General features: G+C 38.9%; 1 protein-coding gene across 3 annotated transcripts in view; it reads right to left on the reverse strand.

Moving 5' to 3' along the window:
* Window positions 1–687: 687 nt before the first annotated feature.
* The window catches only part of LRRC4C (leucine rich repeat containing 4C), a 161,736-nt gene continuing 146,467 nt past the window's right edge, over window positions 688–15,956 (reverse strand). For all 3 annotated transcript variants that reach the window (XM_046644090.1, XM_046644091.1, XM_046644092.1), the window contains one exon: window positions 688–3,234. In XM_046644090.1, coding sequence (XP_046500046.1) covers window positions 1,270–3,192 — 1,923 coding nt within the window. In that variant the 5' untranslated portion in view covers window positions 3,193–3,234 and the 3' untranslated portion in view covers window positions 688–1,269. The remainder of the gene's footprint in view (window positions 3,235–15,956) is intronic.

Raw genomic sequence — 15,956 nt, forward strand, 5'->3', positions numbered from 1 at the left:
CCATAACAATTAGAGCTGGCCCTCAGTAATAAGCTGATATTTCTTTAATCCTATTTCACATAGATCACGAGTGATTCAAGGGCAGGAACCAGGTCTTGTCAATGGTGTGCCTACAACACTAAAATCAGTGTTTAACACATAGTAGATCTTTTATAGTTACTGCCGAATTGAACTAAATTTGCTGGCACTCAGCACCAAAAATGATTTTTCAACTTAGATAATTCAGAATACCTTTGCATTCTGTGGCTGTACATCATCTAGCCAGTAGAGTTTTATTTAGGAGACAGTGAATAAATTATACTGAAACTTTCTTCCAAGTGGAATTCAATTTACTACACAAAATCATTATGTTTTTTAATCTGTGCATTCTACAAAGGGTGACCTAATGAGAAGGGAAAAAATACCACAGCATTCTTGAATACAGATCCCAAACTCAAGTCAACTAATGGAACAGGACCCTGTAGAGATGAATGCTGTGACTGAAAAATACTGTAGCATTTTCTTTCTTGGAAAGTAGGAAATCTAATTACCTTCAAGTTTCTCACATTTGAGCCATACTACAAATGAATTGTGTCCAAGTACAGAAAAACCAACAATATTTTATTTATAATCTTATTTTTAGCTTTTGAACTACAAATTCTGGTTCTAGAGTCGTTTAAAAGATCATGGGTTTTATAGATGCTCATATGTAAATTAATCTGTTGTTTGCTTACTTTTTTTCTTTGCCATTGAATGGTCCTCCTCATAAATACAGAACAGGTCATTACATGAAAAATATAAGATCTTGCATTTTTTTTCCTCGTTCTTTCTTAAAAATCTATTTCTAATATTGCATTCCCCATTGGACTATTTCATAAGGGCATGAGGGGGAAAAAAAGAAAGGAGGAAAAAAAATAAAGACAAAATAGACTGGATCTCACCACTAGAATTCACCATAAAAATCTTAAAGTATAACAGAATTCTTACAAAATTTCCTAGACCAGTTCTTCAGGGAATTGAGATCTCCTATGAAAAATATGGCAATCAGGGAAGGTAGGGACGAGATGTGGGAAAATAGTAAATAAGTGCAGCAAAAACAGGTTCTGAGGAATACACATCATTTTGTCTGCTTTAGATCACAATAGAATTTTTAATAAATAAATTTCTTTTCTTTTTTGTTTTTTTGTAAAGACACTTTTTTGAAACAGTAGATTTAGCCCAGTCATTTGTGTCATTTTTAACAAACTGTCTTTTTTTTTTGATTGTTTGTTTTCTGTAACTGTAAATGTTTTAGATTTGAGTCTCTTGTACATTGTCTTTAGAGTTCATTCGGATCAATAACGGTTCATGCACTGAACTGTGTATTGAATTTATTGTGTTAACTGTTGTTGTGTGGTTGAAGGGAGATTTGTAGGAGTTATAGTGATTTAGGTGCTCATGCTCGATAGCAGGCATGGGCAGGTGACTTTCCATGGGTGTGTCTCCCGTAATCTCATCATCCACATTAATGATTTCAACAGTCCTTGTTGGGGCATGATGGTTTTGCCGGTGGTGCTGCTTCCTCATCTTGTAGAAAATGACCAGCATCACTGCAGCCATAAGCGTGATGGCCACAAAACAGCCAATGATGATTTTGGTAGTCTTCATGACCTCATCAATTCCTGGGATCCCACTGTTTATATCAGTCACTGGGATGGTGAATGTTTTTTCTGTCGACCTTGTGCTCTGTGGCATGAGAGAGGTGGTCACGTTGGTGGTCTCCCAGTCAATCACTGGAGTGGGGCCCACGTTGTTGTCTGTGGTCCTTGCCTCATCCTGAGAAGGTTCCATAGTCTCTACTGTGACGGTTGAAAAGTAAGAGAAGGGAGTAGTGGTTGCTGCAGTCACATTCAGGGTAGCTGAAGCAGTGGTATTTCCAACAGAATTACTCACCATACATGTGTACATGCCTGTATCTTGCACGGTTACATTCGTGAAATTTAACGTGCCGTCACTGAGCACAGCTATCCGCACTTTGTATGCACCATGTGTCATGACTGTTCCATTTGGAGTAATCCAAGATACAGAGGTCAGGGACGTGGAGGCCCGACATTTCAGCTCAGCTGCCATGCCTTCAGTGACATTGAGGTCTGCAGGGGGCTCCACAATCACAGGAGCGTAGCAAGTGAAATAATTCTGGTCAAGCTCCCCTATGTACCTCCCTTTCAGATTGGGAGGAGTGTTACATCGGGCACAACAAGCTGTGTTGGAGGGGGCCATGTCTTTTATCCACCAGCTGAGCCACAGTATGTCACAATTGCAGTTCCAAGGGTTGTGATGTAAGTGTATCCTCTCTAGATGATGCAAGGGTGTGAAGAGGTCATGAGGCAGTAATGTTAGATTGTTGTGTGCCAGGTTTATCTCCACGAGAGACTGAAGGTTATCAAAGGCATTCCGTTCAATCACTTGAATCTGAGACTGTATCATCCACAGTTTTTGAAGGTGCATCAGTCCCTGGAAAGAGCCAGGCCTGATGGCAGACAAATGATTCCCCGAAAGATCCAGCTCATCGAGTTTTATGAGCGGCGTAAGATTAGGGATTTCCCGGAGGTTGCACATGGCAAGGTTCAAATATCTCAAGTTGGACAGACCTTCAAAGGCACCTTCTGAGATGTATGAAAGCCTTTTCAATTCCCCTAAGTCTAGTCGGCGCAAAGAAGGGATTCTGTTAAAAGCATAAGAAGGGATGCTTTCAATGGGGTTGTTTCGCAACCAGAGCTCCTTCAGTTTAGACAAGTATACAAAAGCTCCATTCGGGATGGTAGTAAGACGATTGTCAAAGAGTTCCAGAGTGTTGAGGTTCGCCAGACCATTGAAGGCCCCAATTTCAATTGTTCTAATATGATTCCTACTCAACTGTAGGATTTCCAGGTGCCTCAAGTGCTTGAAGCTGTTCACTTTGATGATCTGGATTTGGTTCTCATGGAGGTTCAGCAGCCGAGTGTTGGTGGAGATGCCATCCGGAACCTCGCGGAGGTTTTTCCGAACGCAGATCACCTTGCTGAACTGGTTGCTGCAGGAGCAGACGGAAGGGCAGGTTTGAGCCCGCACCAGACCAGCCACCACAAGAAGTTGAAGAGCCAGCAGCACCACAAGCAGGGGGTCAAATAAGGCCCTGTTAAACCTAGGACCTATCATTATCTGCTGTGGATGTAAGGTCATCTTGTTCAACATTCATAATTTATCTGGTGTTGGTCCTTCTGGAGTTCAAATAGTCTGCAATATAATAAGAGCAAAAAAGAGTATTAGTGCTCCTCCAAACGTCTTTCTGGAGCAATGTCAGTGATGCAGTGTATCAAAGCCATCATTTCTCAGACTAGGAAAACAATAAATCTTATGTCCTTTATTGAGCGATGTGTCTCATGTTTATAAAGAATGATTCTGTACTTCAAATTAGCAGCCATCCACAGTCCATATTCCATCAGATGTGCAATCACAGAGAAATGGAAGAATGAGGTAGAGGACCTTAATGGAGTGTTTACCAACCAAGTGTGACCCGAATGCATGAGGACTTATGAGATGTACCCTACCATTAGGTTCAAAGTCCAGACCAGATTGAAAAAGTTCAGAGAAATAGGATCTGGGGGCTATACCCTGTAGACTAAAAGTTCCCTTGCAAAATTAGTAACAGCTGCCATTTTACTGAGGGTTATTCTATGTTCCAGGCACTGTGGGCTACAGACTTCACAAACAGTCCTATTCAGGATTGGCTACACAATTGCAGGGCCTAGCGCAAAATGAAGATGTGTGATGCCTTGTTAAAAGATGATGAATTTCAAATACGCAACAATAGATCGTTAAAAGAAGTATAGGCTCTTTTGAGAATGGGGCCCTTTGCAATTGCACAGGTTGCAAGCCCATGAAGTTGGCCTTAATCCTTTCTAATTCTTACAGCGCTCCCCTGAGGTAGGAACTGTTATTGTCTCCATTTTCAAGATCAAGAAACTTAATCATAGGAGAAGTAACATGCATGAAATCACATGTTAGTAAATACAGAAGCAGCACTCAGACATTCATCTAACTGGTGCCAGAGCACATGATCTCCAACACTCCATGAAAGAGTTTTTGCGATGATGGCAAAAACAAATATTTTTCACAAATCAATTTCTTTAAAATACCTTTCCTTTGGGGGTGAACTCAGCTGTAAACAGTGGCAATTTAATTTATGGTACCTGTGAAGACATACTGAAATAGTGACATGCACAAATATACATAAACTTCTAGAGATTATCATATACCAAAACTCATTATAATATAGCCAACTGCTACCTATAGGCAGACATACCACAAATCAAATCAATCCCATGAAATATAATTTTTATTTACAGATAAGATCTTAGTATATCAGGATTACTGTATGTCTTGTGTCCCTACTCTTACTGATTTTAAGTAGATTTATGGGAAGGGAAATAAAGTAAATCACTTTCTGCATCTCTTCCAGCACAAGGAGGAATTCAAAAGGAACTTGGGTTACTGTGTATATGCCCCACTGAAATGGCTTATTATGGATTGGGCCCCTGTGTAATGACTTCTCCAAATCTCTCATCTCAATAAACAGTGCCTCTACTAGGAATGTTCTGGAAAGAACAAAAAGGGGGCAGGAGGCTCACCACATTCCAATTCAAAAAGGCGCTAATTTAATGCTTACTATGTGTCATCTTGGGCAAGTTACCTATCCTTTCCATGAATCATTTTCTCCACTTGCAAAATGCGAATGAGAATATTACACACCCCTTAGCGTTGCGAGTATAAAATTAGTTAATGGACATAAAAGGCTTAGGATAATGTCTCCCACATTGTAATAACTCAATAAATGCTAGACATTATTATTATTATTACTGTTTTTGTTGTTGCCCTTATCAAGACATTTTGCTAAGTACTGGGCATATAAACTGAATTATAATTCAAAAGGTGAGATACATAGGCAAACAGATGAAGTATAATAATACATGTTCACTTCTATGAGACCAAGCCATATTGGCACAAGGGCAGTGAAGTCAGACCAACTCAGCCTATGGTGGTAAATTAGGGGATTTTCAAAGAGGAAGATCATCTGATCTGATCTAGGTTTTGTAGAAGTTGATAAAGAAAGGAAAGAAGAGCTTTTTAGGCATACGGACCAGCCTGAGTCAAGACAAGGACACATGAAAGATGCTAGCACATCCAGGAAACAGTCAAAAGTTCATTGTGGTAGGAGAATGGAAGACCTAGGGAAGGGGATAGAAAAGAAGTTGGGACGAGATCAGGTCCAGACTGTCAAGAGTTGGTTATATCAAACTTAAGAGTCCTCATTTTATTCTGCAGGGGACATGTTTTGTTTTTAGAAAGAAATGCTATCATCAGCTTTGTTTTTAAGAATGGCACTTGTGGACTAATATGGGAGAGTGAAAAGATTCGGAAGAAACTAGTAGCAAGGAGAAAAATTTGGAAGATCTTCCAGTTTTTCCAAGTGAGGCTTGGAGAGAAGTCAATGCCAGAGACAGGTCCCGCTTCTTAGTCATCACTTCCGTGCCCATCTCACGACTCAGGGGCTTGAAGAGAGAAGGGCTGGCTCCTCTTTAGGATAGTGGTGAGGTTCTCATTGTTAATTAGCATTTGTGAATACCTGCATTTTCACAGAGTACACAACATGGAGAAGACGCTCTTTTCCAATAATAGGAGATGCCTCACTGAGAAAAAAATAACTGTCATTAGCAATTCTTAAACATATACCCACATCCACAAAACCACTGAAAGGGACCTGAGTCCCAAGAAGGTGAAATTTAAAGCCATAGATTGCTTTCTAGCTTCACAGGCTTGTTTTTGTCTCCTTCCCTATGGCAGCAAAAAGACTTGACACAGATTCTGAGTTACTGTTTCTTTCTGTGGCCTTCCCACAGAGACCGACTTGATTCCTTCCTTGGGGTCGTTGAGGCTCTAGCTTAACTTTTCACACCGTCCAGTCCTATGATCATTTGTCCCTGGGTCTGTTTCCCCCACTAGCCTGTGAGCTCTGTGAGGATAGAGGCCATGTGTGATGTGTGATGGTTTCTTCTTAGTCTACTGCCCACACAGTATCTGGCGCACTGTAGGCAGTAAATAAAATAGCTGTTGAAAAGGTACAAAAGAGTTAATATCTAATTATAACTCTTTCCATATGTGTAGTGTTATGTCCTAATGTATTCACCGTGTCTTTCTATTTCCTGTATTTTCTGATGTTTTGATATCTGGGTCCTTGCTGGTCCTGGAGAGACCGTCCCTCCAATGGTTAGCCAATTCCTAGAGATAGTAAAGGACTTGCCCACAAGCTCGCCTTTCATATACAAACCACCAATGTCAAGTCTGAACCACAACCACCTCCTCTATTGGGTTCTCACAAGGCCCTTGGTCCACTATCCCTCTGACCTAATCATCATGGGGCTTTAGGGACAGCTCCCAGGTCCCAGAACCTCCTGAAATTATTCATCCTAGACTATCCTAAGTCTGCTTGCCTTGCCTTCCTTCAGAAACCGCAATAAAGGCTCTTGCTCGTGTTTTCCCCTCATTCCTCCTACCTCGTCACCAATCCTGGTGTTTCCCCATGTGGCCCCTATGGGCCTGGTGTGCCCCTTCATCTTAGGAACTGTGAGTAAAGAAATATCTTTTCAATGGCAGGTGTCTTCTGATCTGTTGCCCTCATCATACCTGAATAATAATATTTACATTTTAAAACAACTAATGACTAAATAAAGGAGCCCTGCTCATCATATCTATCTTGTTGATGGCTTCATAGGTCTACACCATTGTCCCAATTATACTGTGACAACAATGTGGCTGGTAGGCTTCACACCCTGAGTTAGATCAGGAGTTATCTTTTATTGAAAATTTAAACACAACTTTGTAGATTTCCACTTTAAATAGATGTTATTTAAATTTCCACTGATTATGGCCATTGAAAACTTTCATCCATATGATTTAGTGTAATTTTACATATGCTCCCATCTCCCCAGTACATACTTCCTAAGGTCATTGGGCATTAAAAATTAAAACAAAAACAAAAGGAATAGCACATAAAATCTCTGATATATTAACCGATTGATGTTTTTAAGATTGGGGTCCCAGGGCCCTGCTCCACCATTTCTCCTGACACCTCCCACTCCATGACACTCCTCAGCATCCTAGGGTCTCTGGCAACACAGGTTGAAATGACTAGTTGACTGCAAATAGTACAGAAGTGAAGAAGATAAGACCTTACTCTGCCATTTGCTACCTTTTTCTCTTTGAAATATGAAATAACAAAGGCAGCCATGTCCAGGGGTCAAGAGAGAAGGCTCTGGTACGAGACTTCCTGAATTTATAGGCCTGCTTGAACCTCCAAGACCCTACAATTGGGAAAGTTGCTTCATCTTTCTATACTTCACTTTCCCCATCTGTAAAAGCGTATCTACTCAAAAGGCTTTTGTTAGCACTGTCATAATACATTTAATGTTACTGGCTCATAATAAGCAATATATAATACACAGTTAATACATAATAAAAATAAAGTAATGGGACACTCAGTTTCTTCTCTTATATAAATTAAGAATCACACTCATATCTATTATTCAAAGTTGTGGTAAGGATGAACTGGCATGGCCAGAAACACACTATGTATTAGTAAAACATATGCAAATGATACATTCCTATTAATTGTAGAGTATATGTGTCTGTCCTTTTTCAATCCTCAGGCTGTTTTACATTCTACTTCTTGCTTACTTCAAGGTCTTTTTGCTGCAATTAATGAGATTTCCCATAAATCAGTCATAAGTAACGATTTATGAATTATAGCTGATTCAAAGCTAATTTATAACCTACAGCAAATAATGCTTGGTACATGCACTGAATCGAATAAACTACTATCAACAAAAGGTTTTCTACTTTAAGATCTAAATTATGTTACTTTACATCAAAAGCCACGTTTCAACATCTCTTTCATAAGATGTTTTTATCACATCAAAAGGAAATCAATTTAAAGGTATGCACTATCCATTACAATGCCATCTGACAGCATTTATGTACAAATGGATCTGTGTGGATTTTGAATTAAAGTGTAATACTTTTAGCCATGTCCTAGAGGATATCCTGACTTTGTCAAGAGACCTTTCTTCTTCCCCTACCCACGCTTCAGTGCACTGAGACACAGAAGGAACTGCATGCGGGAGAGTAGCTAATGGGGATGCTTTATTTAGCACAGTATTGTTGCTAAGTCAGCATAAACTGTATCTAGACATTGGAACTAGTTTGGAAGCAAGGTGAGAGAAAGATGAATTTAGTTAACCACAACCACCCCTCCCCCACAACAGACCACACACTCACATGCATATGTATCTGCAACAAAGTTCTAAATACTGAGAACCAAGATCATTTACCCCACACTCAGCATGGACACTGAGGCCTCCAAACCATACCTTACCAGGGATGTCAAATGACTTTGCTCTTCTATTGTCTTCATTAGCATCTCTACCCCTTTCTGGGATTCTCCTGCCAAAGCAAATGGCTTCATTGTCCTCATAGGAACTTGTCCAAAGATCCATCAACTCTTCCATGGAAAGCCTTAATGTAGGTCTGTGCCCTAAGATTCTTTGAATCTCTCAACTCACCTTGCTGTTTGCACCAATCCTGGATCGGTGTATCATAATTCTTACCTAATCATAACCAAGTTCCCACATTGAAAAACCCTCCTAAAATCAAACTTTCAGTTCTCAATAAATTCTGGCCTACTCTTCACCACTCCATTCACAGACACCCCTGATCTTTGTGAGGTGGCGCTTTCCCTTAACATAGTAAGTAATAAGCTCATCTCTGTCTTATCAACAGGATGTGTTGGCGATTTTTGGAGTCAGCTTTTGACAGGTCTAAAGATGGGTTACTCATTTAAAATGTGCCTGAACTTCAATCTCTCTCTCTCTTGTTGTCTACCCAACACCCTACTCCCCTACTCTTTCCCTAGAAAGTTTTGCTCAGTTAAATTCACTCCCATCCTTAAAAAAATTACAAGACTATATTATCTGCTTTGGGAGAGGCTGCCCCAGGACTGATGGGTGAATAGAATTTGGTTTAAGCTAGGACTAGGCAAGCTTTATCTGTAAAGGGCCAGATTCTAAATACTTTGGGCTTTACAGGCCATATGGTCTCCTGTTGCAACTACTGTATCTGCCATTATAGCTTGAAAGTAGCTATAAGTTAAAGGTAAATGAATGGGCATGGCTGTCTTCCAGTTAAACTATTTATGGGCCCTGAAATTTGAATTTCATATAATTTTCACATTTCAAAATCCTAAAAAATTTTTTTGAACTACGTAAAAATTCAAAAACATTCTTACCTCGCAGCGCATATAAAAACAGGTGGTGGGCTAACTTTTAGACTATGGTTTACTGAGCTCTTATGTGAACAGATGTTGATTCTCTCATTTCTGTTGCCAGAGACTGGCTAGGTCTGGACATGTGATACATTTTGGCCAATGAGATGTGAGAAGTCAGCTGACGGGGTTCTTGGAAATTTTTTCTCTCCCACGAAAAAGAAGAAAAACATGGGAAGAAGTAGTTCTTTATTCTGTTTCTGGACATTTTTGTGAGTATAAGATGCCTGGAGTTGCTCTGGCTACCTGGTGGCCAAGAGAGGAGGCAGCCTGAGGACAAAGGTGATATGCCAAGGAAGGAAACATGGAAAGACAGAAAGAATTTGCATTTTTGATATGTGATAAGCAGCTGAATTAATAAATCCTGTAATTGTCTGTATTTTCTTATTATCTAAAATAATCAATTCCTTACAGTACAAACAGTTCATTTTTTTGATTACTCACAGCCAAACCTGTCTTGATACTTTCATATTCTCTCTCCTCTCTCCATCTCCAGCTCTCCCTTTCTTTCTCTCTCATTACCACCCTCTTCCCCAAACCAACGGCAAAGAAAAGACAAAAAGGACAGTAGAAAAATTCTGATTTCTTATAGTGTTATAAATCTGAGACCTACCAAAGGAAACAAGTAAGCTGAGGCAACATGATTTGCTTACAGGAAAAGAGGTGAGGCTCATTCCCATTTCTACTGTGATCATTGCCTAGATATCTGTTTAAATTTTAAAGAGTGCTAGAATACACAGGAAAAGGAAAAACAAATTAAATAACACAGCAATAATAGTGTTATTATCAAAGGTAGCTCACCTTTCCAAATCAAATTTATTTTATAAATATTTCCTAATATAGTTCATTTTTCCCCATTTGAAATACACTTTCGCAAATTTGTTGAGCTTTTTCCATCCCTTTGCAGGAGTATGTAGTTCTGCAGATTTTCAGAAAAAAGAAAACTTTTATAAATATGCCCAGGGCTGACCCTCTAGGCAAATGTAATGGAAAAGATACAACATTTACATGGCTGTAACTAAGGGATCCAGCCTGTCAGCTCAACAGAAGGCTCCTTGGCTAAACACACTGACCTTGCAATGTTTCTAGAAAATGTTGGGATTTTAAGAAATTAACATTTAAGACAAAAAAAATCTTGGGTCTGCATTTTCATTTTTCTAGAAGACTTATCTGGCTGATAGTAAAAGAATACACATGTTTAGTGTTTAGAGGTGACAACATTATAATATCATTAGATGAGAAGCAGCAGTGAGTAGAGAGAACTGTGTATTTAAAAAACGGAAAACAAGAAAAAAATCACGTGGCCAACATGTTGCTGTGTTCTGGAGAGCACAGTAAGAATTACGAAAGAGCTAAATTGGCCATGCCTTCTAGAATTTTCTCCAGTCTTGTTGGAGCTATAGTATAGACATATAGATATATATATAAAATTAAAAATGTACATATATGTATCTAGGATCTAATGCAAACCAATATATTCACTATTTAATGCCATAAAGCATTGTCCCAAGTTACAGATAATCAGAGAAAGTTTTAAGAAGACGATTTGGGGTTTATGTAGGTCTCTAGGGGATATAAACTTACATTGAGAGCAGGGTAGTGGTGGAGGAGGTAAGAGATTACTTGTAAAAAGCAGATGAGTAGGAGCTTGAAATAAAAGAAAACTGACTTAATGAAAGCAGAAACTTATACTGCAAAATTTAGATAAAGTTGGCCCAACGGAGGGGCACTGCATGCCTGGTAGGAGAGTTTAGATTTGCTTCAATAAAGAGACAGGAAGAAACTTCAGGCTCTTAAGCAGGAAAGGGTATGATGATGGCAGTGTTTTCAGAAGGTTCTACCTTGTGCATAAAAGAAATTGGAGACGGGAGTGGATGATGGAAAAGTCAGATGACTTCAATAATTGACATCTCTAGCATTACTTTAGAAGTAAATGGAACTGATCTTCAATCTGATTATCTAACCACTGAAATATGTACAGGTTCAAATTAATCAGCTCTAGTTGAAATCTTGTAGAGCATGAAATACCAATGAAGGTAAAATTAACTTCTGCATGTGGTCACATTAAAAAATATTAATGTACACAGAGGGAGGAGGAAACCACTTTGGAAACTCTGATGCACAAGTCAGGAAAGAGGCATCTCTGATCTCCAGTGGTGCTTATGTCCACACTGTAAACTGCACACAAAGGACTAATACTCACGCATTCAGTTTTGGTTTCCTGATGACATACTGTGCTTTCCAACTTGGAACAATGTTGAAGCATAGAAAGACATGGCCCCCCTAATCTATACTAGCAAAACCTAGTGAAAGAAAAACCAGATTTATAGCAAAGTGAGGTGGGTTGGAGGGTTGGCTAAGTATTACTCACAGATTTTTGGTAAACTGGCCTTCTGTGAGCCACGCTCTCCTAAGTGGGAGTGAAGACAATATTAACAGACATTGAGAGGTTTACATGAATTAAATGGCATAGCATATCCTGAAAGAAAATCCCCAAACCTGCCCCTGCACCTCCATAAATGCCACCACCACCCACCCAGTTGCTTAACGCAAAAATGCAAGGCTCCTCCTTGACTTTTCTTTTTCTTTACATATCTCCAGTATAACACTACCACCTGACGTTACTACTAAAATATAACTGAATCTATCTACTTTTCCTCATTGTCCCTTTCTAGACCAAACTATTTTCATTTCTAATTTGGACTGCTGAAATACCCTCTTACCAGTTTCTCTACTTTTGCAATTGCATTAATACAATTAATTTTCCATGTAGCATTTAGAGCAAAGTTTAAAAACATGCGATATTTTCCTATAAATATGTTCATGTCATTCTTTAGTTGAAATGCTCCTATTGGCTCCATACTCTTTTAGGGCAAAATGCAAACTGTTTCGGCCCCTAGCACAGGATCATTCATCTGATACCTGCTGACCTCTCTTACCTTTCAACTTTTCTTCATCCCCCTCCTCTCTTCAACCACATTGGACTTCCAATGTCCCACAGAGGCTCCAACCTTTTCCCCCTCAGGGCCTTTGCACTAACGTCCCCTCTGCCTGTAAAACGTGCCCTTTGATTTCCACATGGTTGATTTTCCTTGTCATTCAGGACTCTCTTTACATTTTACCTTCTCAGAAAGTTCTTTCTTGATCACCCAGCCTAAACTAGCCCCTCTATCACCATCAGTCATATCACTATATTTAATTTTCATCATAATACTTATCATTATTTGATATTTTTCTCGTATTCTTAAGTGTTTATTTTCTTACTGCCTGTCTAATCTGAGTAGAATGTTAATTTTCACAGAACAGAGACTTGTCTGCCCTATTCAGTGCTATTCACCTAGAAAAATTCTCATCAAACGTGTTAAATGCATGCATGAATGAAATGAGTGTACAAGGAGACAGAAGCAGCTTATAGACAGTCAAGGCTATAAATTCATTGAGGACCTAAATGATGTCATATTCACTAACTGATCCCTAGCATCTAGTAGTGTCCAAATCACATAGTAGGAATTTCATCAATGTTTGGAATGATGCTTGTCCAGCTTTTAGTTATTTTCATAGAAGTCCTTCCTACAAAGAAAAGCTGGGGAGAACAAAGCAATATAAAGGTCATTTCACTGTCTCTTTGCTCTCTTTGGTTATTTTTCTTTTCGGGGAAGACTCACTGATTTCTTTCTCTTTATCTATTATTGTAAACAGCAGATACTGTTTTAAGTTTGGCCAAACAATGCCCTCTGCTGTATGTGCCTAAAATAACACGATTGCTTTGAAAATTCCAACGTAGATGAGACATGAAATGTTTTCATGATTTGCTTCTTCCTGTGGCACCTACATGCACTTCAGAACTAGGGGAGTTTGACTCAGCTTTCCGTCGCTCTGCTGGATCAGATCGTTTAGAGCAGAGAACAAGAATTCTTATAGGCAGAAAGTCACATTATCTTCACATCGCCTTTATAATGAAAGAGCCTCTTGATCATCACATTCCAGCTTCTGGAACTCATTTGCACCATTCATTAAAAAAATCCAGGGTGAATAAGATCTCCTAATTCTTCCCTCGCAACCCAAAGGAGCAAGCCAATAGGACAGGCAAGGGATTGGGGTAGGCGGGGGCAGCTCCAACTTTGTCTTAGCAACAAAAAATCAAATCTACTTCATGTTAGAAAAGCAGCTCCAGAAATATAGCCAAGAACTTGGCAAGGCTAAAAATAAGATTAATTTGTTTTTCCTGCTGGTATAGCCTCACATGACGCAGGAGAGATAAGCATACCTGGCATGAAGTTTCTGGCTATTTATGAATTCTTTTGATCACGTTCACTTTTTGAGGTTGGTGATTTATGAAGAAATGAAATATAGATGAACTGACTTGTTTCTCAAATTAAAGGGTGGGATTCGAGGTATTCAGGGATATGTTTGTAGTTTTACGATAGCTGCTTGCTGTGTTGGTTTAGTAAAATGCATAACCAAGAAAAGAGCTTAAAACCTCAAGCTCTCTATGCTGCTGCTATTTCATTCTTTAGGAAATGAAATGAGACTGTTCCAATGATCAAAAATGTGCCTGTCTGTACAATGCTTGCATCCTCTTTGTACTAATATTTTTAAGTCTGGAGCCCTACCAATGCATGAAAACTTCACTTCTTTCCCCTTCCTTTTGGTCCTTTCTTTTTTCTCAGGCTTACGTGCCACTAAATGATTAATACAGGCTACTCCTTATCTCCAAAATTGGTCTCTTCTTTCTATACTTTTCCTGGGAGAGATCTTCAAAGTAACACTTTGCAGAATTAGTGTAACAACACCCAGTGACCCAGACAATCACAGTTCAACAAAACATAATCCACCAATAGTTCCCCAGTGCTTACAGAATAAAGCTAAATCCCTTACTGCCTCTACCCACTAGATGCCAGTAGCACCTCCAGTTGTGACAATCTACAGTGTCACCAGATATTGCCAAATATCCCCTAGGGGGCAAATTTGCCCTCTTGAAAACTATTGCCTCAGGGTGACATGTAAGACACTCTGTGATGCTGTGCCCTACTCTTTTCCCAGTCTCATCTCCCACTGCCCTCCATAATACAGCCTAGGCTATAGGCTATTTCTGATTCTAAAGATATACCCCCTACTTTTCCTTCTCAGAGACTTGCTCCTGTTTTTCCCGTGGCCTGGAACGTCCTACTCTGAATTTTTCTTTCGAAATTGTACCCAACTTCAGAGCCAGTTTTACAATGACCATTTCTACTAGAACTTCCTTGGTCTTACCGGCCAGTATTAATTCATCCTTCCCCTAAGTGTCTGCAATGCCAAGACTACAGCACTTATCAAATCTGAGTTTGATTCTAAATGTTTGGGAATGCATTCAACCTGTTTAACCATAAGCTTCTTAAGGACAGGAACTGCATGATTTCCAGGCATTCAGTAAATATTTGCTGAATTGCATCACTGAATTTAGCCCACATTTCAATTCATAGTCAGGAGCCAGAATGATAAGCTAATTTTATAATAAGAAATAATATATCAAAGTCCATTGACAAGATCCATATGTGAAGCAAAAAAATTAAAATGGTATACAACGTAGAATAAACGGTAAAGAGAGGGCTCAATAATTACTCCTTGCCTTCTCCCCAACAAATAAACAAAAACTTATAAATCAATTAACATTGTGAAGAAGAAGATTACCAAAAAGTAGCATGTAAACGGATAACTGAAAACAATAGATTAGGGTAAAAATTTATCCTTACCAACAATAAGCTTTATCCTAAATACCACATCCAGAGTACTTGGTACACTGTATATACAAAATATATGTGTATTAGATGAAAGAAGGAAAGAAAGAAAGAAAGACAGACAGAAAGAAAAAAAGACAGAAAGAAAGGAAAAAAAAGGAAAGGAAAGAAGGAAGGAAGGAAGAAAGGAAGGAAGGAAGAAGGAAAGAAATAAAGAAAAAAGGAAAGAAGGAAAGAAATAATAAATGGGCTCAAGAAAAGGTTGGTTGTTGTAGATTACCAACTACTTACATAAGAAAGTGGACACTAACGGAGTATAGAGACTTTAAAAAAAATCAGTGATACAAATGTGTGTAGTGTCCATCTGTGAAACTGCCTAGTGCTTGGACGCTCTAATTTATGTACTCTATTATTGCGAGGATACATGAGTTAATACATAAAGAAGAGTTCATCTCTTTGAATTAGTGTTTTCATTTTCTTTGGATAAATACCCAGAAGTGGAATAGCTGGATCATATGGTAGTTCTAGTCTTAACTTTTTGAAGAATCTCCATACTGTTTTCCACAGCAGCTGCACCAATTTACATTCCCACCAGCAGTTACAGGGATTTCCTTTTCTCCACATCCTCTCCACACCTGTTATTTCTTGTATTTTAACACCTCTATGTTCATTGCAGCATTATTTACAATAGCCAAGACATGGAAACAACCTAAGTGCCCATCAACAGATGAATGGAGAAAGATGTATATGTATATATACATATATATGTATATATGTGTGCATATACACACACATATATATGTATATATACACACAGTGGAATACTACTCAGTCACATAAAAAAAGAGATGAAATCTTACCATTTG

Source organism: Equus quagga, chromosome 17 (assembly GCF_021613505.1).
Source record: "Equus quagga isolate Etosha38 chromosome 17, UCLA_HA_Equagga_1.0, whole genome shotgun sequence".
NCBI classification, from domain to species: Eukaryota; Metazoa; Chordata; class Mammalia; order Perissodactyla; family Equidae; genus Equus; species Equus quagga.